At 46.4% G+C, this 24,322-nt stretch overlaps 1 protein-coding gene across 1 annotated transcript; it reads left to right on the top strand.

Annotated features, from left to right (window-relative positions):
- Window positions 1-865: 865 nt before the first annotated feature.
- RGS8 (regulator of G protein signaling 8) lies at window positions 866-22,716 on the top strand. The gene is made up of 5 exons (XM_059903982.1): window positions 866-947; window positions 3,385-3,486; window positions 4,500-4,564; window positions 20,994-21,160; window positions 22,384-22,716. Exons 1-5 carry the CDS (start codon window positions 922-924, stop codon window positions 22,564-22,566), a joined length of 543 nt encoding a protein of 180 aa, XP_059759965.1. The 5' UTR covers window positions 866-921; the 3' UTR covers window positions 22,567-22,716.
- Window positions 22,717-24,322: the final 1,606 nt, after the last annotated feature.

The raw sequence follows: 24,322 nt of genomic DNA, 5'->3' as shown, positions 1-24,322 counted from the left end.
AGGGGAATCCTTTATTGGTGGGCTGCTCTCCTCATGTGTTTCTTCCTGTCAGTTTCTTCTGTGGGAATGAAGGGTTTGATGCTCTGAGAATGGGACCCTCAGGAGAGACAGATTATTAGTCTATCAGGCCTCTACCTCAAGACCCCCTTTCCCTGATGCCCTTCCTGCTTCGGGTCGGGAACAGGCCAGTCTGCAGAATGTGGAAGGTCAGGCAGCCTCCATATGGGCAGGAAAGAGTGACTTGCATATTCATTTCTTCAGCCTGTGCCTGTGATCCCTGCAAAGGAGCAAACCTGAGTGGTGACAGTGCCTGACAAGCCTCCCTTGGAGTTCTTCCAACGTTCCTCCCGCTCACGCCCTCCCCAGGCTCCGGCACTCCCACCTCTGGGACACGTTCCCTTGGAGGGAGGTGAGAAGCAGCCAATCAAAGGATTCTGGAGCAAGTGCTGACCACTCCTCCCCCACCCAGGGCTGGCTGGTCACTTGGGTCCCACTCGAGTAAGACACAGAGAACTGTAATTTTTGGCTTGCCATGCCTGTGCTTTCCTCCCCGGGGGCTCGTGTCCCACTTTACGCTGATGGCCAGTGGTTGGGGAAGCAGGACCTCCTGACCAACAGGCAGCAATGTGAAGCCACCCAACAACTGGTCCTCATTCACCGCCGGTTGGTCACCCTTGCTCAGGACCAGCAGACATTCGTGGGGCACGGGGTGGGGTGTGGGGGGAGGTATTCCGTTGGCAGAAAGTCACCTGCGAGGACTTGTAGTGCAGTCAGATAAGAGAGGGGGCCCGCTCTTACAGCAGATTCTTTGATTTTAGGTGAGAGGACGTGAAAGGGTAAATCCCTGTGCCCCGCAGTCTTATCTCCCGCCCTGACGTCCCTGCACACCAGCCAGAGGGTTAACTGTAAGCGGGTGCCTGTATGGCCGCTTTACTGATGCCACGCAGGTAACTGATAACTAACCTCTCTTCTCATCCCTGCCACTTTCCTCTTCCTCCACCTTCCCACCTCCCCTGCTGTCTGAGCCTGCTCCAAGCCTCCTAATGCCGTGGGTGGGCCACTGGCGTCCGTCCCCCAGGCCTCCTGTGTGGACGGCGCTGTCCTTCCCTGGGTGCCCCTTGCAAAGTTGCGGCCTTGCAAGCAGCATCTGCAAGGCCCTCCCGCACTCTGCCGGGACCTATGGGGTGGGACTGTGCATGAGTGTGCATGGAACCATTTAGGGGTCTCTGAGTTTCCGGGGTAGAGAAGAAACACGAGGGCAAGTCTAGTCTTTTTCTTAAGTGACCTTAACCTTTGACTCTTGCTTCTGCTCCTATTATTTCAGGCCTGTCTAAAAGGTTAAGTCTCAGACAAGATGGAAAATAGAACTATTTTGCCCCAAAGAATATTTTGCGGAAGATTTTTGCGAACTATTTGGGAGACTTACTGTTGTCTTGGTAACAAGTAGCAGACTTTACCCTGGCCCCTGCTAAACCTTGTTAAATGGCTTGCATGGATGTGCCGTTTTTTGAAATCCTCTTAATTGCCCTTTAGGGGCATCGACCTGACTCTTCAATGATTGATGTTTCTGAGGCACCAAGGAATGAACCGACTCACTCTAAGTCGGTTCTGGCCTGTGGTGCAGCCTGGGCAGGACCTGCACTTGAATTCATGGAATGTGATGACTCAAGGGCCCTTAATCAGTTGCCGCAATAGCCTAGTGCTGGGGCACCCCGTGATTTGTAACAGTGAGTGGACATGAGATGCTCACTGTCAAGGAAGGGAGAATGGCTGTAGCCAATATTTTGAAATGCCAGGAAATCGATGGCTTCACAATGCACCTGGCTGAGATGAGCGGTAGGGGCACAGATTGTGCAGAAGAGGAGATATTTCTGAGAACTTGAATGTTCTGGCCTTAAAAGACTCCTCGGAGATGGACTGTGGAATACAAGTGTTGTCCATCCCTGCCAAATGTAATACCATCCCCGTAGACATTTGTTGGATAAGATTTCTGTGAACAATTACCAGGGTCAGAGATGAAAACCCATTTGAAGTAAAAGAAAGAGCTTGAATTGGATCTAACATCTCTGCCCAGGTCCAGGATTTGAGAAAATGAGGAAGGGAAAACCAGGCTGGAAGAACTTCCTTTCAACAAAGAGAATGACATCTTCTAGGACAATTTCCATGGAAAACTGTTACCAGTGTGCATGTGGCAGTCCCCTTTTATCCGTCACTCTTAAGTCCTGATTATCCCAAACCCCTCCCTCTTAGCTTTACCCTCCATCCGAGGAGTTGCCATGGTTAAAGGCCAGGGGTCAGTAAACTTATTCTGTCAAGAGCCAGGGAGTAAATATTTTTGACTTCATGGGCCATACGGTCTGTGTTGCAACCACCCAACTCTGCCCTTGTGTTCAAAAACAGCTTTAGACAATATGTAAACAAATGGGGTGTTGCATTCCAATAAAACTTTATTTACACAAACATGTATCTTGCAGGGCTGTAGTTTGCCAATCTCAGTGAAAGGTAAAAGTGGCCTAATATTAAGAGTCAGAAAGAGACATTAGCATAATTTCTCATTGGATCTGCCACAACAAATAACTACTAAGTGTCTGGTCCTTAGGAGAATAAAAAATATGAGAAATCTAAGCATGCATGTTACAATTTTACATATGTTGATTGAGATAAACCAAAATATAAATAGGTGTATGAGAGCTTAGTTAAGTGAAAGTGCTGACAAAGGGCACCCTGGTTCTTAATGGCTGATTGTACCCACAGCTCCTCCCCACCTGTAGGCATCAGTCCTCACTGGTCTGTAGCCATTCATGTATAGCCTCAGGTTTGTGGGATCGGTAGGAAGGACCTGAGGTAGAACTGACCTGCCCTGAAGCCCCATACTTTGTCTGTGCTCTGAGATTCTATGACATGCATCCCTGTATCATGCAAGCATCCCTCTGCTCTCCATATGGGTACCACTGGGGCTCTGTAATCAGGAGTTACTGCCGCTGCTGCTGCTGCTACTTTGCCCTCCTAGTGGGAGAGCAAAATGTGGATTGTTATTATGTCATCACTGTATTTCCTTTCCCCACAGAGAATCCTAATTTAGAAATTCTTCCAAGCTAACGACCTTCATTGACTTACCATCAACTTGCATGTCAGCTTTAAAAAGCCTTAAGCCTCTAAGGGTAGGGGACCTATTACTATTCCGGTAGTCAAGATGGGGAGTGAGTATTGCCCTTGATCCTCTAGGTGTTTCTCCTCTTGTTTATGAGATCTTCAGGGGCCACCTGGGGAAGAAGGGGAGGGGGCAGTGCTGGCTCCTGCCACAGCAACTCCAGGGGCGCTTTATGGGGCTGACAGTTATTATTATGACAGTTCCCCATCCTTCTGCCCCTGTGCTTGTTGCAGGAACAAAGGGATGAGGACTCGACTGGGATGCCTGTCTCACAAGTCCGACTCGTGTAGTGATTTCACAGCTATTCTTCCCGACAAACCCAACCGTGCTCTGAAGTGAGTAGTATGGCCACACAGCATTCCCGGGGTGCCGACCATGGGATGCCCACTGTGGGACTATACAGCCTCGTCTTCTCTGGTAGATGGCTGAACAGATGAGCCGAGTGACAATAATTTCCTGCCTCTTGGCAGCTCCTTTTATATCTCTGAACATGAATGAAAAAATGTTATATTCCTTTTCAAAGTGTATGGCTTCACGATCTCAGAATAGGGACCCTCTTTTTCTCCTAAGAAAACCATATCATGCACCACCCTTATAAAGCTGCAGTGTAGGATACTTCTTGGTTCTACTTAGTTGTCAATCTGAGCTTCTCAGTTTGGAAGCAAATTACTCAAATCTACTCTAAAATTCTGCTTAGGTTCAGATAAACTGGATCCAGTGCCTATACTGTGTTAAGTGATGTCACAGATGGTACCTCATTTAACCCTCACGGGGTTCTGTGATGGGTGCCGTTATTCCCATTACAGATGTGAGGAAGCTAAGGTGACAGTAAGAGATGGAGTCAGGAGCTCAGCCTAGCTTTTTCTAAGTCCAGTTTCTTCCCATTGTTACTGTGACATATTAATTAATTAATTAATTAACTAGAAGTATAGTTGGTTTACAGTGACATCTTTATTTTTATTTTTTTAGATTTTTTTTTTTGGCTTGTGGGATCTTAGTTCCCCGACCGGGAATTGAACCTGGGCCGTCAGCGGTGAAAGCCCAGAGTCTCAGCCACCGGACTGCCAGGGAATTCCCCTACAGTGACATCTTCAAATGATGCGCTTTCTTAGTTTTGCTTTTTAGACTGAAAGTCAACATATTAAACTTACAGAATTCCAATCCTGAGATTTTTCCATCAACCACTTAAGAATATATACATTTATAGCGACAGGATTGTAGGAATCTAGGTATGATCTTCATTTGCCCTCCATTGTTTTGATTTATTCTCCTGAGCAAATCTCAGTGGTGGCTGAAGGAGAGGAGGTCGTTTCAGAAATATTCAAGACAGATGTTTCTTCTTTCCTAGGAGACTATCCACAGAAGAAGCTACGAGGTGGGCAGATTCCTTTGATGTGCTTCTCTCCCATAAGTGTAAGTAGAATTCAGGTTTCATCAGGTCTCGGCAAATCAATCATTTTGTAAAAGATGCACCAAATACCTGCCATGATCCAGGTACTGTGCCTGGTGTCCAAGACAGCTCCAGTCTCTGCCCTCACAGAGCCTCCTGGCTAGAGGACCTATAGACAAGAAAACATAATTTAAATGCAGTGGGAAGAGGGCCCTTATTTTGTATTCTGAGCTGAAAGGATGGTCCCAAGGAGCCTTCATGTTCTCAGCAACTTTAGCAAGAAAGAATTTGGCTTAGGGCGTTGCAGTGATGTGCTCGATGGGAATGACAGTCTAGATTCCATCCAAAGCTTGTTTCATAAACTGAGATGACCTCCCCCCAAGTCACTGGAGAGCCTCAGGTTACTAATCAGTCAAATGAATATTCTATGCATTTTGTTATTGACTTGAGTTGGCAGAGTTTTGAGTTTTCTTGTCCCTCCTTATTTGGGGTGTTTACTACCCCAGCTGTACTATACCCCTCAACTTCCGACTGGGTACAAGTTTTATTGTACACACTTCTGCTATCCTTCCTCTTCCATTTTCCCCTTTCCTCATCTTGTATGCCTTCTGTTTCCCACAAAGGCAAAAAGAGTTGTGCACTTTGCAGCGTGGGAAGGGCATTTTGATGGCGGCCAGACTTTTCAGCTCTTGCTTTTTTCTTATCATAAGCAAGTCCAAGTTCCTTGGGCTTTACATCCTAGTGGCATGAAAAACATGGGAGTGGGAGAATAGGAGTCAGGAAGTGTCTTTTGAAGAGAAAAGAAGGTTTTACACGGACATTCAGGGCTCCCCATAAATTCGTCTTGCTGATGTTAGAAGTCCTGATTGATCTGGGAGCAGAATGGCTTCTTTTAGTTTACTGCGTTGTTTCCACTTACTTGGGGGGCATAATTCTGATACAACAAAGTGAAGGGCATTGTCTGGTACTCATGCTTGTGTTCTCGATTTTGACCCAGCTCGGCTACCAGATAGTTGATGGCCTTGATGGAGTCCCTCAGTCTTCAGAAAATGTCTTTAGAAGTGATTTTGCTTTCATCTGGATGAGGAGTTCCCTCTTACTATGCCCCTCATCCTAGTACTAATTAACGAATGCTTTTGACTAGATTTTAAAACAAAATGCAAAATTTAAGAATAAGCACATATTGTAGCAAGTAATTTTGTGAGACAAATAGTCATTTTAGTGTTCTATGGATTACACTTAGGAAAGAAAATAAAGCAGAAGAGAACAGCACATGTAACATATGGCTATACCCCCCAAACAGCAAACTTCTGTGGTGAATCTGCCGAGGTAATGGAATATGTACGATAATACTTAGGATTTGATAGTTGTTTTTTATGGGGCGATTCTGACTTATTTTCTGGAATCACATTAGGCTAAACAAGTGTCACTATCAATTTACACCTTCTTTCCTGGCTGGATTTGATTCAAGGTCATCTTGAAGTTTGGTTTCTATTTCAGCCTCATGATTGACTCAGTTTAAGTCACTGAGGCCGTTTCCTCATTCTTAAATGGGGATGGAAATACCTGTGTGCTACCTGTCACCTGGGTGTGAGAATCTTCATGAGAGGACAACTTTAGATGATTTTGGGTTCTCTATGCAAAGGTGTTTTGTAAGAATATGGTGGAGTTTTTCAAAAATGATGCTTGTATTTCTCAAATGAAAAATAACTGTGGCTTGAGAATAAAAATGCAAGTTTCGCTGCCAACGATTAACGTGAAGCCTTTATAGACAGAGTTTATGATGGTAAAATTAGTGGATGGAAGCTTACGGTATGTTTGGATTGCTGCAGTGGCAAGACCCGGTGATTTAGAGGTTTAATTGTGTTTGTTTGACTCAATGACTTTGAGAGCTAAAGACACTTGGTTCTGCTTCTATCAGGGGTGCTTTGGGTTTCCAGGAATGCAATCACAATTTTCTGAGTTGGGGATTCCACTAAGGAGTGTTACAAGCCAACACCAGATTGCTTCGCTTCTTTGTAAAAAAAAAAAAAAAAACCAGTACAGAAATAAGCTTTTTGAACTTTGAAGTTCTGTGCTCCTTCTTGGAGTCTGATGCTCGTTTTTATTTCTGTTTAGTACGGAAATAAAAAGCCAATGGAGTGAATGTCTTTGAGAAGCAAGGGGCTTTTATTCAGGGGCCTCTGGCATAATTGCAAGGTTCCCGTGAAGCTGTGGAGGGTCAGAGCCCAGCCTACCTCCAAGAGTGTTGACAACTTTCCGCAAGTCTAATTAATTTGGGTTAGTACTGTGACTCAGTTGGGGCTGATTAAGCTTTTGCAAAGGGATTACATGTGTGCTGGTCTCTTACGAGGGACAGCAGTTGATCAGAGGTGTGCAGGGCTTTCAATTAAAACAACAAACTGTCCTAAAAGAAAGGAGAATGACTGAACGACTGGGCCACGGAAAAACGCGTGTTAGTCTAGAGCCCACTCCCTGGTAATTCTCCAGGCAGCTGTCCTCCCTGAGTTTTCTATTTCGGAAAATTCACATAATTGTTCTTGTTCCCATTCTCAGTTTACAGAACATCTCTGCCATCCTGCTCTGCCTGGATGTTTAGGGCACTCATTTACTCTAAAAAAGGTGTCCCGAGTCTTCATTACGGACAAAATCTATGCTAAGCAGCTGATGGGAGAGGGGCCCCAAGATGAACTGGACAGTCCTGCCCTGGTGGAGAACGCAGGTTTCCGAGAAAACAGACATAGATACAGATAACACAAGAAATAAGGCCACGTGCTAAGACTAGGGGGCCTCAAGATTTCAAATAGAATCCTGACATTCAGTGTTCCTCTTAAATGCCACCTTGTCGATGTTAGACGTCCTCACCGATCCGGAGCAGAAGGGCTGCTTTTGGTTTAGAGCATTGTTCCATTTAATCAGGGCGTGTACTTCTGCAGAATTAAGAACCCTGACTGGTAGTCAGACCTCTCGATTTTGACCCAGCTCTGCTGCTAAATAGCTGGGCAGCCCTGACGGAATCCTTCAGTGTCTTGGAAAATCTGTTTCCTCATCTCTACACTGAAGGATCTGGATCCAAGGGGGGCTGGATTGAGTTCTGCCCTATTATTCTAGGATGCTGTCTGTAGCAACCACCAGGATTGGCAGTCACTAGTCACCTACGGCAGGTGGTTTGAGACCATGGTGCCTGCAGGGTTATGTAAAACTGCTTGAGAGGGCTTCCCTGGTGGCGCAGTGGTTGAGAATCTGCCTGCCAATGCAGGGGACATGGGTTCGAGCCCTGGTCTGGGAAGATCCCACATGCCGCGGAGCGGCTGGGCCCGTGAGCCACAACTACTGAGCCTGCGCGTCTGGAGCCTGTGCTCCGCAACAAGAGAGGCCGCGATGGTGAGAGGCCCGCGCACTGCGATGAAGAGTGGCCCCCGCTTGCCACAACTAGAGAAAGCCCTCGCACAGAAATGAAGACCCAACACAGCCATAAAAATAAATAAATTAATTAAAAAAAAAAACAAAACTGCTTGAGAGTTGAAATGGCTTGAGCAACCCGATGAGAGGCGAAGGTACCTGTGTTATGAAGCTTTCTCCTCTCCTTGGCAGGACCCCACTGGGCAGGGATGCACCTCGTGGGTTCAAATCTCAGGAAAAAAAGAAAGCAACTTTTACTATTTTTTAGAATAAAAAAATCTGGAACGTAAATATTTGGGGAGGAATTTTATTTCCAATTACATTTGCTTACAAGTGCAGTGCAGAGCTAAAGACGCACCCGTGGAGGTCTGGGAGATAACCACTTGCTAAGTGCTCTTTTTTTTTTCCTAACTAACAAATGAAAAATGAAATTGAAAGTGCTGATGGCTTCATTAGATAGGGAGGGATTTCTAATGTGTGTTAATTTGGCATCTTTCTCCTGTTCATCCAGTGACAATTATAGACTTGCTGTCTGTGTGTGTGCACCTAGTCTGTCCCCAGGGGCATGTGTGCATGCGCCCACCTCTGCAGTTCATACTCGGGAGAATGAAGGCTCCCAGCTTGTGGGAAATCTTTTCTGACAGGTTGCTGGAGAGCACAAAATCCTGTGTCTTCTGCTTTTATTCTTCATGAGGTTCAGGCATATGCTTGTTATTTGTCCAGCTTTTAGTAGGACGTTCAGTCCTTAACTCTGAATCAATTCTCCCTCCTTCCCTCTGCCCCTCCCTCCTGTCTTTGTTTTTTTTTTTTTTTTTTTTTTTGACGTAAAAGTTGAAATTCATCCCAGTTTTAAGGTGAAGGTGTAGACAGGGTTTCTTCCCTCTTTCTTTCAGCCTGATCCCCCACCTGGATGACAGACCACCTCCCCCTGGGCCTCCATGTGGTCCTTAGCTTTGTTTCATTGTTTGCAGCGCATGGAGGGTCCCCGCCAGGCCAAGGGAAGGCTAGGTTCATGGAATAGTGTAATTGAAAGCTGTTTTGCATTTGCAGAGTTAGTATTCATCTCTGAGCAAAAGAGAGCAGTAAAGAAGCTCTTAGTTAAAAAAAAATTAGCCCCTTTGGGATAACGATTGAGATATAGAAAAATAGAATGAAGTGACCTGGTCACATAGCAACCAAGCAGAAAACCCCACACAAGCAAACACTAAAATTATCAGCTCATGAAATTCCTTACTTGTTCATGCAAATGGTCTTTAGCTCTAGAATGTACCGTTTAACAAACAGATTTCCACCTGTCACACAGCTCTCCTCACATCCCTCTGCAAGCCGAAAGGTTCTAGAACAGTGTCACTCAAAGTGGGATCCAAGGAAGGCAGCACCAGCAGCTGATGAGCCGATGGCAGCCTGTGAGAAATGGAAATTCTTGGGTCCCATCTCATACCTACTGAATCAGAATCTCTGGGAGTGGGAACCAGCAGTCTGTTTTTGCTCAAGCCCCCCAGTAATGTTGATGTGCGCTGAAGCTTGAGAAACACTGCTCTAGAACACAAGTACGGGAAACTATGAACCTGGAGCCTCCTGGCGGGGCAGGTGGTCTGTGCTTTCAAAGAAACATGCTAAAGACTGTACTGCCGTTCTCCAAAGTTCTCAGGCAGCACATCCCTTTAACGGGACATTGTCCATGTGTTGCAGAGTCCACACGTGTAGCAGGCACGGTGGAGAGTGTACACAGTAAATAAACAAATATGGCAGGTGTGCTTTCTGGATAAAGTGATGATAAAAGTTAGAGATACTCGAACTAGAGATGGATAGAAAAGAAACTTCTCCTCCTCCTTGCCACCCTCTCTATATTGCTATAATTTTTATTTGCACCCAGGAACATGGATGCGTTTAACCTTTATAGAAGGAGTGCCAAGAATATCTAAGGCAGCTATTAAAAGCTTGTTGAAAAAGGTTTGAATGAAAGCGTTTGGACACGCATTCTCTTGCTTACCAGCTGTGACCTTTGGTAAATTATGTAAACTCTATAAACTTCACATTCCTCATCTGTAAAAGGGGAATGCTTAGACTTACCTTGTAGAGTTGTTGCGAGGATTAAATGTGACTGCGGTTGTGAAATGCTAAGCATGATGACTGGTACATGGTGGGGGGCTCCATGAAGGATAAATATTCTTATTATTTTTATTATAACCCAACATTAAATTCATGGAGAACACAGGCATTTCGTGACTCCTATATGCTAGAGATGGTGTCAGCTTCTTGATCCCATAGGCAGCTTGAGGTTGAACTCTGGGGGTAGGGTGGGGTTCACGTCAGCACCACCAGTGGGCTTATTCCAATCTCATAATACCTCACCCCCTTTTGCCACATGAGGTTTTGGCATCCCTTCTTCATACTGTCCCAACTTCCCCTCAATGTATGTGAAAGCATCCGTCTGGGATGTAGTTTTTAAAAGCCCAGTAGGTGAATCTGGTATGTTTCCTCTTTGAGAGTCCCTGCGGTGTTGTTGTGTCAAACCAACCAGAAAAACATTCCTAAACACTTAATTTTTGAAATCTTTTAGGCTGTGGACTGGTGTCCATGGGATTTGATAATACTTCTCTTGTTTTAAAGGAGTCATTTGTGAATGCTAAACTTTCACCCTATTTGGGGCACATCTCCTTTGTCACCCCTTTAATAAAAAAACCCCTTGCCAATTTCTTACAATAGTTGCAGATACAGGCTCTACCACGTTTTTTCTGTTACTTGACTCAGTTTCTGCTTGATAAAATAAGAAAGAACATTGGACTAGGAGTTGTAAGACCCAGGCTCTCCTTCCTCTTCTGTGACCACGTCCTAGGAATAAGAAGCAATGCAACCCCAGGGCCTCACCATTTCCTTGTGTTCCGTGTAGGGCTGGATCATAGGATGTCCCATGTCTTTTCTGACTCAAAGAGTCTAGCAACCAAGTCCTACTACTATCATAATCTATCATCTTGCTATATATATACTAACAAAGTAGAGATCATTGAAGAAAATTACGCAAATCACAAGACTGAAGTACAATTAGCATACTAATTGCTTGCCAGTAAATGTCAGTAACTGGAAATAGTTTGTTCTGTAAATAATCTTCCTACCTAAATCTTCTTAGCCCCAGTTATTTGCTTTAAAGCCTTCATTTTATAGATAACATAAAAGAAAGCCTTTGATCCTGGTGCTTTTCTCATCACAAATTTCAAATTAGTGAGCTTGGTTTTGAATCAAAGAGGTTTTGACTTCGTCATTAGTATATGTATCCTAGATTTTATGAATGTATTGTCCTCTCCTCTCTTTTGTCTGACCTTGGATCCATTAACCAGCTTATTTTTTCCCAATTGATCAGGGATGCAAGAGGACTCTGGTCTTTGGGACTATACTTTAGCAAACAGAAAGCTAAAAAAAAAAAAAAAAAAAAAAAATCATTCTTGTGATCTTTTTTTCCAAGCCTGGGAACTGAACTAGGCTCAAGCCCACCCCCAGTGCCAGCTAAATCAGGGCTCCTGGACCTTGAACTGTTACCTAAGCCACCCTCCCTGCTGCACCAGCTGCACTGCTCATTCATAGTGACCCAGTTTCTTTTCTTATGTAAGCACCCTGCATCAAAGAACTAGAGGGAAGATGCCGGCAGCAGGCAGCGTGTGTGCGGCCGCGGGAGTGTTCTTGGAGATGCCGTGCTTGCTCCGGAGGATGCCGAAATTCTGTCCAGTGTTCCAGGAACTGTGGACACCATCCTTTCCTTTCCTGCGACTCAACAGACACGAATCTCAAAAATGTCTGATGTTCTTAAGTGTCTTGACTTAGAAGGTCATGCAGAGAAAGCCAAAGTGAAATGAAAATGAAATGAAAAAAAAAAAAAAAAAAAGGCAGATCCTCCTGTTTCTCTCTCATTCCCCTGAACGGTTTCTCACCCATCATCTTTAAGTTACCAGGGTCGTTTTTTGGTAGTAGGCATGGTATGTTCTGTCCAATGATTCCTTAAGCCAGCAAAGTACAGGAATAATGATCGCAAACACATGTGGAGCAATCACTGTGTTAGTGTCAGGCTCTGCATGCTGTTTACGTGTATTAACTCACCTCCTCCCCACGGCCCCATGGGGGAAGTACTGTTAGCATCTGCATTTCACAGAGGAGAGGACTGAGGCACAGAGAGGTTAAGCATCTTGCTCAAGGTCACACAGAGCCAGGACACAGCCCCAGGCAGAATAGCTTCAGGGGTCAGAGAGGAATCACTCTCCAGCAGCCTGGAATCTGTGGGGGTGGTGGAGGGGGGGACTCTACTTCTCTGAGTATTGGGGAGGGATCTGAGTCTGGGATACCCCAGGGGGGTGAGTGGGTAAGGGGGGGTGGATGGTGCATGGCAGGTGTGGGCAAAGGAAGCACAGCTAACAAAGCAGCTCACTCTGAGAGATGCCAGTAGATGCTGATGAGCCTTTCAGAGATGAACCGGCATCCTGTATTTTAACCAACTGCAGTTTATGGACAAGCAGAAGGGAAGGAGAGGGTCCTGGTGGAGAGAAGGGGAAAAATGGAAGGAGGAGCGAAAAGGGACAGGGGACAGAAGAAAAGGGAGAAGAGCGGGGAAAGATGCTGAGGCGTTAGGGAGAGGACCAGACAAAAGGCTTGCTGGGAGGAGGCGGGAGGTGATAGAAGGGGGAGGAAAAGATGTAGATGGGAAGAAGGAATCCTGCTGCAGCCTCATACAGTTCCTTTGCTAGGTCACATGAGCAGGAAAGTTGGGCCAGGTTGGGGACAAGTGGTCTGTACACAGAGGCCCGCTGCGGCCATCTGCTCCGGGGCAGGGGAGGGGCTCCTGCAGCCATGGGGCGGTGGAGAGAGGCTTCCACCCCATCTCACTTCCATTGTTCAGGGATGAAGTTTCTCTTTGCACAGTGACCCTCCACCCTGCCTTGCTCAGAGCCGGCCCTGGGAATACGAAAGGATGGGGAGAGGGGCTGAGAGGGGAGGGCAAGCAGAGGAGGAGGGGATCCCCACGGTCTGTGCAGGCCTCCATGAGGCTTTCAGTGTGTCTTTGCTGCAGTGCCGCTTCTCGGGTCCAGACCCTCCTAGGCCTTTCTCCCCTCCTTCCTCATCTCTCCTCAAGCTCTTCCCTTGAAATCCTGGTAAATTTCAAGTGCTCCATTTTGCTTTGTTTGCCCTCCCACTCCCTCTGAAGCCTGCCCTGGAAATGCAGGCAAACACAGTTTGGATCAAGGCTGTCCGTGAACAGGATGCACCTTTACAAGGTCACTCAGCTGTGCTGTGTTAGAGTGTCCCCGGGCCAGGGTGGGGGAGTATGCCTGTCTGCTCTCTGAGGTGCCCCTGCATCTTGGGAGGGACACGTAGGGTGGGTATCAGAGCTGCGGGAAAGAAGAGAGTTTAGACAGATTCCAGGTTATGAGTGGTACCTGATGGCCTCCATTGTCGCCACAGAGGAGGTGATGGCAGGTGTTGTCCTGCTGGAGAATCTCCAGCTCCGTGAGCCAAATGGTGTGTTTGGCCTGCTGTGGCGTACTTGCAGCGTACTGTCTGATTTGGGGTTATCGTCCAGCCCTCCTTTAGAGGAAGTGATAACGTGGGGCCTGCCAATGGTCACCAGAGGAGAGACAGGCAGAGTGGGCTCTGAAGTCGCGTAGATGTGTGTGTAAATCCACCTCCCACCCCTTACTGTCTAAGGGACCACAGACGTTTCACTTAAACTCTCCAAGGTGAGAAAGCCTTGGGCTTTGAGATGTTAAGGTGTTTTTCCAAGGTCACACAGGATTCAAACGCAGGCTGTCTGACTCCAGAGCCTCTGCCTTGATAATAGGGTTGGTGTAAGGGTTACGTGAGTTGATATGTAGATTGGATACCATAGAACTTGGCCTGGGGTAAGTCCTTGATGTATAACGGCGATGAGGAGGAGGAGGAGGAGGATGGAAAACCATCGTCTGAGAGCTGTGTGTGACGCAGGCACATCAAAGTTGTGATGGGGGCACAGAGCAGAGCACTAACCCTACCTGGGAGAGTTCATGAGGTCCACCACCCTCGCTTTCCAGACGAGGATGCTGAGACTCAGTGAGGTTGAATGTGCTAACTATGGGCAGCCTGCCTGTGATCAGAACTGGTGCTTCTGGCTGAGACACTGGTGCTCCCGCACCAGGAGGGATGGGCAAGGTCAGTAGGCTGCCTCAACGGAGCTGCCAGACAATTGCAATCTGAGTATGAGCTCACCACACATTTTACTCCAAATCCCCATCCCCACTGAGTCAGTCTGAGCTGCTGTAATTCAGTCGGATGCTACTGCCCATGCCCATTCTTATCTCTATGTTGTTCTACTCTCCGATACTCCTCTGCCTCCCTTGGTGACTTTTTTCATTTCCTCCCCACCTCATCTGTTGCCATCATTCCTGGAAATGTCGTCACTGTTGTGTTGTTGCTTGAGGCCTCCTTGTCTTGTGCTGTGCGATGGCTCTCCCTCCCCGGCTCTCCAGTCACCACTGGCGCAGGCGTCCCTCGGGCCCACCGTTGTGCAGAGCTGGAGAGTGGACCACTGTGTCACGTAAGAATGCTGGCTCTGCAGCTTGACATCCTTGCCACTTGCTAACTGCGTGACCGTTGGCAAGCTATTTAACTTCTCTAAGTTTCATTTTTCTCTACTGGGAAATGGTGAAACTACCAGGACCCATGCTGTGGATTTGCCACGAGGTTCACAATGCATTTGGTGCTGCGCCTGGCCCAAAGTGAGTGCTCAATACCTATTTGCAGTGGTTATTTTAAAAATGCCTTCTCTAACTTCAACTTTTCTTTACCTCCAGCTTAGCCTCTTTCTTTTTTAGTGTCCCAACTGCTGGTGCCTTCCTGCTCTCCAGGTTCCATTTGCCAGCCTGGAGCTGATGCTCCTGTCTTTTTTTTTTTTTTAATTTATTTATTTTTGGCTGTATTGGGTCTTCATTGCTGCTCATGGGCTGTCTCTAGTTGCGGCGAGCGGGAGCTGCTCTTCGTTGCACTGTGTGGGTTTCTCGTTGCAGTGGCTTCTCTTGTTTTGGAGCACGGGCTCTAGGCGCGCGGGCTTCAGTAGTTGTGGCACGCAGGCTCAGTCGTTGTGGCTCGCGGGCTCTAGAGCGCAGGCTCAATAGTTGTGGCACATGGGCTTAGTTGCTCTGCGGCATGTGGGATCTTCCTGGACCAGGGATCAAACCCGTGTCACCTGCATTGGCAGGCGGATTCTTAACCACTGTGCCAGCAGGGAAGTCCCTATGCTCCTGTCTTTGAATGACGGGGACACCCCAAAACTAAAAGGTCTTGCTCCTTTCCTGGTGCATCATAACCCTCTCCAGGAACTGAAATCTAGGTCTTCGTAATGGTTTGCCTGTTTCCTACCAGGGTCCTATTCTTTTTTCTAGAGTAGCTGTTCCCAGACTCTTTTCACTCTCATAGGTGTCCCCACCACAGTACATACTACATTTGTAATTATTCAATTAATTATTTTAAATGATTGCTTAATGTCTGTTACACTAGACTAGCTTGCAAGTTCTGTGAGGTGGTGGCTTTATATGATTTGATTCTACCGTATCTCCAAAATCTGGCACGTGGAGGCAGACCACCTGCAGGGCCTTCATCCCAAATTCATAAAGAAGATCAAAGCTGTTCAACCGTGATGCATCTCAAATATGTCCCTTCCTGGACCATTTCTCTCTATCTCCATCTGCCCCCCTCTCTTTCTCTACTTTTGACTTTCAGGAAGTCAAGTTCATCCACTTCTTCTTGAACCCTTTCCTTCTCTAGAATCTGCCTTTACCAGATGCTGTTCTTTTGCCCCCCTTTTTTTTTTTTAATTTTTTTTAAAAAATTAATTAATTAATTTATTTATTTTTATGGCTGTGTTGGGTCTTCGTTTCTGTGCGAGGGCTTTCTCTAGTTGCGGCAAGCGGGGGCCACTCTTCATCGCGATGCGCGGGCCTCTCACTATCGTGGCCTCTCTTGTTGTGGAGCACAGGCTCCAGACGCGCAGGCTCAGTAGTTGTGGCTCACGGGCCCAGCCACTCCGTGGCATGTGGGATCTTCCCGGACCGGGGCACGAACCCGTGTCCCCTGCATTGGCAGGCGGATTCCTAACCACTGCGCCACCAGGGAAGCCCTCTTTTGCCCCTTTAATTGCTCTCTTCCCTTGCTCTTTCCCTTCTGCTTGCAAACACACCTGGAAAGATCTTGCTTCAGAGTCATATGGACGGTAGGGAAACTTGGCTGTTCCTGCCAGCTGTGGGCTGGAAAATTTATCTGACTTCGTAAGTTTTAGTTTCTTCCTGTGGAAAATGAGAGCGGATCATCTGTGCTATCTATGGACCGGCACTGCTGTGAAAATAAATTTAGCTGCTGTTTGTAAAATCTCCAGCAAAAAGCATGGCGTATAGTAAATAAATAAAACTCCCTGCCCCAGATCCTAAAGAAAGAAATAAAAACTGTACCATCTCCATTTCCTACCACTTTCTCCAGCTAATATCAGATGGGAACTCCTTCAACATCCTGCACCCAAACTAGAAACTTTCCCGCATCCACGTGCAGCCTTTCCTCTTCTTCTCCGTCACAGCGCTGTTCTCAGGCCTATTTCTCCTACCTTCCTGGAGGCAACATTTTATCAATGAAACTTTCTTTTCGTTAACTTCAACTCCTCCCGCTCAACAAGTCTTTTCTGGCCAGATCAACGTTTAATCATACCCAAGGCTATCTTACAAAAACCCCACGACACACAGACACACACAGACACACAGACACACAGACACACACACACCCCAGACCTCTTTCCTGACTTCTTGTTTCCCTCCAGCTGTGCTGTCTGATCTCTCTACTCCCCTTCTTGCAAGAGGCATCTGAATTCATTGTTTCAACTTCCTCCCCCCTCATTCCCCACTATACTTACCACAATATGACTAGGGCTCTCATCACACCACGAAGACTGTTCTTGCCAGTGGTTCCGGAATCTTGTCGCCGAGTCTAAAGACCACCGCTTCTCAGACCGTATCTAGCTTGACCTCTGGGTAGCGCTGGACACAGTGGCCACTTCCTACCTGAAATGTTCCCTTCCCTGGCCTTTTGGAATGCTGCGTTATCCTTCTGTCTCTGGCTCTTTCACAGGCCTCTTGGTGTATGTCTATCCTACAGGTAGGCTCAATAATTTTAGCATTATTATTATTATTATTAAACACTAGTCTTACTAAACTATTTCTGGTTACTCAAATAAACCTTTCTTAATTGTAGGCCTCCGTGCCTGTGGTTCCCCCTTTCTGCAAGTCTCTTCTTCCTCTTTCCCTTCCTTTTTCACTTAGCTTCCTTCTCCTCAGCTTCACATCTCAGCCTAGAAGCTTCTTCCTCCTATAAGACTTCCCTCTCCCCCTCAGCTCGGGCTCGGGCGCCCCCCCTGGGTACTTTCACAGACACCTACGCTTTCCCTAGCATATCACTTATCATCTATACCATAATTACCGTAATTATGTTATCTTGGCTCAAATTGCTCTGTTACTGAAAGTTCTGTGAGCACTTGGTTGTGCCTGTGCTTTGTGCCCAGGCTCCTAGCAGAATGCCTGGGTCACATAATGGGTGAAAGAATGAATGAATGAATGAATGAGTGGGGATGGCCTTACTGCTGTGTTGGACTGGTAGTTAGGCTATCTTACTTTTTTTTTAAAATTTTTATTTATTTATTTATGGCTGTGTTGGGTCTTCGTTTCTGTGTGAGGGCTTTCTCTAGCTGCGGCGAGCGGGGACCACTCCTCATCGCGGTGCGCGGGCCTCTCACTATTGCGGCCTCTCTTGTTGCGGAGCACAGGCTCCAGACGCGCAGGCTCAGTAATTGTGGCTCACGGACCCAGTTGCTCCGCGGCATGTGGGATCTTCCCAGACCAGGGCTCGAACCTGTGTCCCCTGCATTGGCAGGCAGATTCTCAACCACTGCGCTACCAGGGAAGCCCCTATCTTACGTTTTTAAATGCTGCATATTATTCCTTGTGTGAACTCAGCCAATCCACTTCTCTAAGCATGTTTCCTCATCTATAAAGTGGGAAGAAGTAAAGCAACGTTCCTGAGGGTACTCTGCAGGTGTTATCTCCTTTAATCCACACAAAGACCCAGCAAAGCTGAGATCTGATGCAAGGAGGTAACGTCTGTACCTTGGGTAGGGTGAGGCCACACAGTTTCCCTAGCAGGGCGATCCTCGCTAATAACATCGAGGAAGGCAGAGAGGTAATTTTCTTGATCTCAGCTTGCTCACAAGCACCCATTTTTGCTCTATGGAAAGCAGAACAAAATCTAACACAAACAACAAACAAAGTTTTCAGTTCAAAGAATTTAGTCTCGTCTGGTTTAAAAACAACAGGCTCTTCAGAGGCACTCTTCTGAGTCACTTAACATTTGCCCCTTTAGATAAACGCATAGCGTTTTAGGGTTCCCCCAGCCCCCCACCTTTTCCTTCCCACACCCTGACCACAGCGGGAAGGCAGCAGGGGAGGGCCTCTGGCCTGTGTCCTCCCTATGTCATGGATCGCGTCACGTGTGGACTGGTCATTGCTCCGAGGCCACGTTGCGGAAGCAGCCCCGCCCACGCCCCTTGGCTCTCACTGGCACTGAGTCTCAGAGTCTTCCTCAGCTGCAGGTGGTTTTCCCTCCCACCTCTGCCTGTAGCCTCTGACAGGCATGCTAGCTCTCAAACTCCTGTTCTTTTAGAGCCTGAGGAAACTTCTAGAGCTCCTCTATGAGAACTTGGAGGAGACAAGACATGGCAACAAGAGCACCCACAAGGGATTTTATGGACAGGGATTTTATGATCTGTTCTCTGATGTATCCCAAGATTTTGAACAGTACTTTGTTCATGAGTAGTTTTTTTTTTTTAAATTGTTGAATTGAATGAATGCTTTTCAGAACATCTCTCTGCCTAATTAGTGCCACGCCACTGCTTCACACTCACTTTGATTCTGAATTTATCTCGGATTTCTATGTCCTCCTCTCAGGGTTTTGAACCCAGTGCAGGAATGAGGGCCAGTGGGGCACTGAGCAGACCCTTCGTATGAGTCTAAACTGTGTTACTCTCCTCCTGCCTGGCACAGGGACAGTTTTATTTCCATCCTGCCTGATGGGAAACAACCTTATATCATATTCTGCTTTCTCCAGACTCTTTGTCTTACTGTTAAGGTGACCATGTGTCCTGGTTTTTGCCTATGGTGGTCATGGTTTATGTCTGTTGTCCCTGTGTAATTAACAGAAGTGGCCCCCTTGACTCCCAGAAATGTCCTGGCTGGGGTGATAAATTTCACGGCCACCCCTACTTTTGTTAAACACTTTAAGCTCAGGCCTCCAAACTTAGATTTCTTTGTGATTTAAGGTTTAGCTTTGGGATTTTCATCAACACCCTTTTCTCTCCCAAGTTCCTGGCTCTTACAATTAAAAGTCTTGACTTTTATAACTATGGTTCTAGGGTGAGCATTAAGATGTCTATTTTGAAAGATAAACAATGACTTTTTAATTAGGAGAAATAAAAATGTTTCAGAAAAGTAAAAACAAACAGTTAAATATGTCAACCACATGGCGCCATCAATCCACGGAATGATGGTGGACAGTGCCCGGGCCTAGCACCTATGGATGGACCTTCGATGCTCAGGGGAGTCTGTCACCCAGAATTAAGAACTGTTAACATATTGTCCTTCTAGTAAATTTTAGAAAAGAAGTAAAACATTATAGCCAGAGTCTTTTTGTTTAATTAATTAATTTTATTTATTTATTATTTTTGGCTGCGTTGGGTCTTCGTTGCAGCGCATGGGCTTCTCATTGTCGTGGCTTCTCTTGTTGCGGAGCACGGGCTCTAGGTGCGCGGGCTTCAGTAGTTGTGGCATGTGGGCTCAGTAGTTGTGGCTCGTGGGCTCTAGAGCGCAGGCTGAGTAGTTATGGCGCACCGGCTTAGTTGTTCCGCGGGATGTGGGATCTTCCCGGACCAGGACTCGAACGCGTGTCCCCTGCACTGGCAAGTGGATTTTAAACTACTGCACCACCAGGGAAGCCCCCAGCCAGAGTCATTTTTAACCAATGCAGTCACTCCTTTATTTTAGGCTGTATCTGTCCTTCCTCTGAGGACAGTTGGTAGAAAGCTATAGCTCTTATTTGATTTGAGGAGCATGCGTTAAGGGTTAAGATAATTTATCAAAACTATTTTAAAATAAAAACATCAGCTGAATGCATAGGCTATCAATGAATGTTGTTTCCCTTTCCAAATCTATGTGATAACCCTGCTCATCTTATTCTGATTGGAAGCTCTGTTTGGCCATACGCATGACATTGATTAAGAAAAATGCAAGGATTTGTTAATCATTAAATCATTTACTAGAAAAATTATAATTAATCTTAATTAAAATGTATAATTTGATAGGCAAGATCTTTTAAAATAAAGCATCCATGGAATTAATCGTTAAATATGGGGCCTCAAAAGTTTTTTAAAAGAGGCTGAGAACCCCTTCCATATAACGGAATGGTTTTACAGATTGCATTTCAGTGGGTGTTTACTTTCAGACATTTTTCTGATAATAGTGAAAGATTTGCCCTGAGGCATTCACTGCCCCCCACCCCCCATCAGTTTGTCTTGTGACAGATTGTTTTTTCAGGTTGGTTGACTTGGATTGGTGCAGGGAATGGATTACGTATATTACTTTGCCCTCGTTAGAAGCACAGGCTCACCAGTACACCCAGGGGACAGCCAACTCTGCATTAGGGGACAGGCAGTCACCACCGAGGGCTGATTAGAAGTGACCAGGCCTTCCCATAGTCATTATTCCTATGGCTTCCTAAACATTTCTCCAGAATATCACTATGATCCTTGAATGAGAAGCATGGCTTGCCTCTGACGGTACCTGTGTGTTTAAGAGACTGGAGTCTTCAAGAGGATGTGGAGGAGAGCAGTGAGGGCTGGACAATCAGGGCCGCTCTTGTGTTATGACTACCTTTCTTTCTTCTACAGTTCTTGGACTTAAGCCTCTTCCTATTTCTCTTCCTTTCCACTTCCCTCCACGTCCACAGATGGGGTGGCTGCGTTCCGCGCCTTCCTGAAGACGGAGTTCAGTGAAGAGAACCTGGAGTTCTGGTTGGCCTGTGAGGAGTTCAAGAAGACCAGGTCAACTGCAAAACTGGTCTCCAAGGCCCATAGGATCTTTGAGGAGTTTGTGGATGTGCAGGCTCCGCGGGAGGTGTGTTGGCGGTGGGGTCTTGTCAGACCTCCATCCATTGCTCTCTCTCCTTGCTGGGGTTTGAGCCAGGTTTGATGGGGACTTTGTTCTGAAATGAACCTCACTGCTCTGACGGCTCTTGATACAAAAGGGATCGCTTTTAAGGTGCAGAGCCCAGGGATTCTATAAAAAGGAGCTCAATTGGGAGTATTTTAGCTGTCTGTCAGTTAAACATGTGCCAGCAGGAACTGTGTTTCTATAGGGATTCTGCAAGATAGATGCCAGTAAATCCATGTTAGTTTTCCTAGTGGAAGGCAGCATGACTTGATGGAATGAGCATGTATTTTGGAATCGTGTTCCAATATCAGCTCCAGTACTTACTCGTTGTGTGATCTTGGTCAAGTTACCTGGTCTCTCTGAATCACATTTTCCCCAATGTAAAAGGCTATAATATCACCTTTCAAGACCACTCTGAGTATTAGGAGTCAAACACCTATTCAATATTTGTCACTGCTTATTAATGAGTAATTATAGTCATTTATATTATTTTATGATCATTTATTATAATTACTTATAATAATAATACGAATTTCTATGTACTGCTATTCTGAGTTATAAAACAGAGTTTTACCTGGGAGAGTTTTATAGGAGACAAATATTTGTTGTCTATGAGTTTAGGTGCATTCTATACCTAAAACTCTTCAATTATGCTTTGACTTGGGATGCAGGAGGTCTTTGGCCAGGGGCCAGAATGCTGCAGGCTCCTTATAAATGCCGGTTGGAACAGAGATGTACATTCTAAACATAGTCTTTCTCCCTGGGATATTTGTTTCCTTAGCAGCTGAGAAAGGACAAAAGGGCAAGCTTACTTTAGGGAACCCACATTAATGCTTGTCTCTGGTTTAACTCTGCCTGACATTGCGAAGACCCATGGATTAAGAGTTGAGTAATTTGGGGTTTTGCCTTGGCTGTTACTAACTTTCCATAGTAAATTAGACCAGCTTTTTTAGTATCCCTTTTCTTCAGTATCTTTATCTGTAAATTGGGATGAAGAATATCTGGTCTTCAGACCTCACAGGATTCTTCCTGGCATCAAAAGGGATGACCTTCAGGAAAGCAGTTTGAAAAGCATGAATAACCTTACATATTTAAGATGCTGTCATTAATAATTATTATATAGGACCAGCTGCCAGGTACCTTGGCCCTTGAGGGCCTGTGACCATGCTCTCTGTTTGTGTCTCCAGGTAAACATAGACTTCCAGACCCGAGAAGCCACGAGGAAGAACATGCAAGAACCCTCCCTGACTTGCTTTGACCAAGCCCAGGGAAAAGTACACAGTCTCATGGAGAAAGACTCTTACCCCCGGTTCCTGAGGTCCAAAATGTACTTAGATTTGCTGTCCCAAAGCCAGAGGCGGCTCAGTTAGACCTCAGATGGGGACTCCTGGAGATCACCGGCTTTCCCCTCCCCTTGCTGCCAAGACCATATTCTAATGTGAAATGTCATAGGTGTTCAAAAGCAGTGGCATTTAGGTTGGGAGCCCGGGAGTGAGGAAGGGATGAAGGGCCATTCCAAAGTATGATCCAGCCACCAGAGCTCGAACTCTATTCCATTAACCCATGTTTGTGTTTTGGTTAGTGGTAGTACCTTGTCGCTGTCACCCTTCTCTGGGTGGGCAACTTGCCCTCCATAATGCCTTGGGTCATCTCCACTAAGAAGGCAGATATGCCATGCTGGGCTAATCTGTAAATAATGCAAATGCAATTTCCACCACTTCCACACCCTCCTCAGTTAGGATTCCTGACTCTCTAACTTGTCCTATACTCCTGTGAGGAAGAGCTAGAAGACTCTGGCTTATGTTTGTGATTTGCTGTTCCAATGTAATAGCCGGTCCCGCGTGCTGGGACCTCACGGTTTAGGAGAGAGGTCTCGGTGGAATCCCAGGTTTCTAGCGCCGTCACCGATAGGTGGCCTCTGAGAGAAGGGGCACACTCCATGGAGTTGGCTGTTTCTTCCATTTGCATAAGACCAGTGTCACTGCCCATCTCAGCCTAGGAAATTCACAAGACTCCCATACCCTTGCAATTCCAGAAAGGGTCTTGGGAGATGCCCTTCACCACTTCTGATGTGGAACTGCTGTTGAGAAAAAGACAGCTTGCAAATCTTCCTCAGTTCTACCAAGAAGTTTTCCAGAAGTTGAATGAGCAGGGAATGTAGCACCAGTCGATTTTTGTGCAGTGGGCCACCATATAACCTCTCTGTTGCTTAATGTATTGTCTGCCCTCACCTCCCTGTGGTATCACACATCACTGATCTCTTAGACTGATGGATGGCTTGGTAAAGGGAGGTGAATTCCCCTAGCATGGACAGCTCTCACAGTGCCTGATACTTCCCCTGTCTCTCCCTCTTCCCCCCTCCATGCAGGTCATGTAATTCCGATGGGGGAGAATGGGAACTTAGGCTGTAATTCTCTTTCCAGCTTGCTTCCTGGGAGCATGCTTTTTTAGAAAGGTTCCTCTCGTGAGGGCCATCTTGGCTGATCAGCAGCTTTCTTCTTGACTTTTTGGGATTGAACGTGGAACAGGAGGCGCGGCTAAGAAGATCACTGTGAACATCTGGTTGTAGAGAACCTTCCTAAGATGTCTTCATGGTATCCCCGTGCTGCTCTTGGAAATACATCAGGAAACCTTTCCCTGGAGGATGAGCAAGACACAGGAAACTTCCTCCAGCTGCCCGGGAAAAAGCTGACTTTGGCCCAAGACTGCAGTGGTGAGGAGGTGAATCCTCAGCAGAGAGACCAGAAAGTGGAAGAGGAGCCTGGGAGAGGCTGGTCTCTGGGTGGACTGAATCACAGAAAACGTGCTGGAGGTACTATTGGGCTAACTCACAGCCGATGGATTTGGATTCACTGCAGATCTCCAAAACTTTCAGCTTGACTAAGTGAAACAGCACATGATGAGGTGTAAGCTCTGGAATGCAGGTGATTGAAAACTGGGCTGAAGCAGTCTCCTCACGTAGTGGGGGATGAGCCTTTTTAGATGTGCAGGTATTCCAGTGCTTGCATTCCTGTGCAGTAACTTTATGGATCTCTTCCTTCCTTGGCTGCAGCTAGACAAGGCCAAGAAGGCTCTTGAGTCGCACAGACTGTTAGGGTCCGCTGCCCTGCCATGTATCTGTGAGTA

Source organism: Balaenoptera ricei, chromosome 1, assembly GCF_028023285.1.
Source record: "Balaenoptera ricei isolate mBalRic1 chromosome 1, mBalRic1.hap2, whole genome shotgun sequence".
In the NCBI taxonomy this organism is placed as follows: Eukaryota; Metazoa; Chordata; class Mammalia; order Artiodactyla; family Balaenopteridae; genus Balaenoptera; species Balaenoptera ricei.
This window is presented reverse-complemented; position numbering and strand designations above follow the sequence as displayed.

Coding starts and splice junctions, on each gene's coding strand:
- RGS8 (XM_059903982.1), top strand. CDS start 922: ATGGCCGCTTTACTGATGCCACGCAG. Junction 948..3,384: donor GCTTTACTGATGCCACGCAG/GTAACTGATAAC, acceptor TGCTTGTTGCAG/GAACAAAGGGATGAGGACTC. Junction 3,487..4,499: donor AAACCCAACCGTGCTCTGAA/GTGAGTAGTATG, acceptor CTTCTTTCCTAG/GAGACTATCCACAGAAGAAG.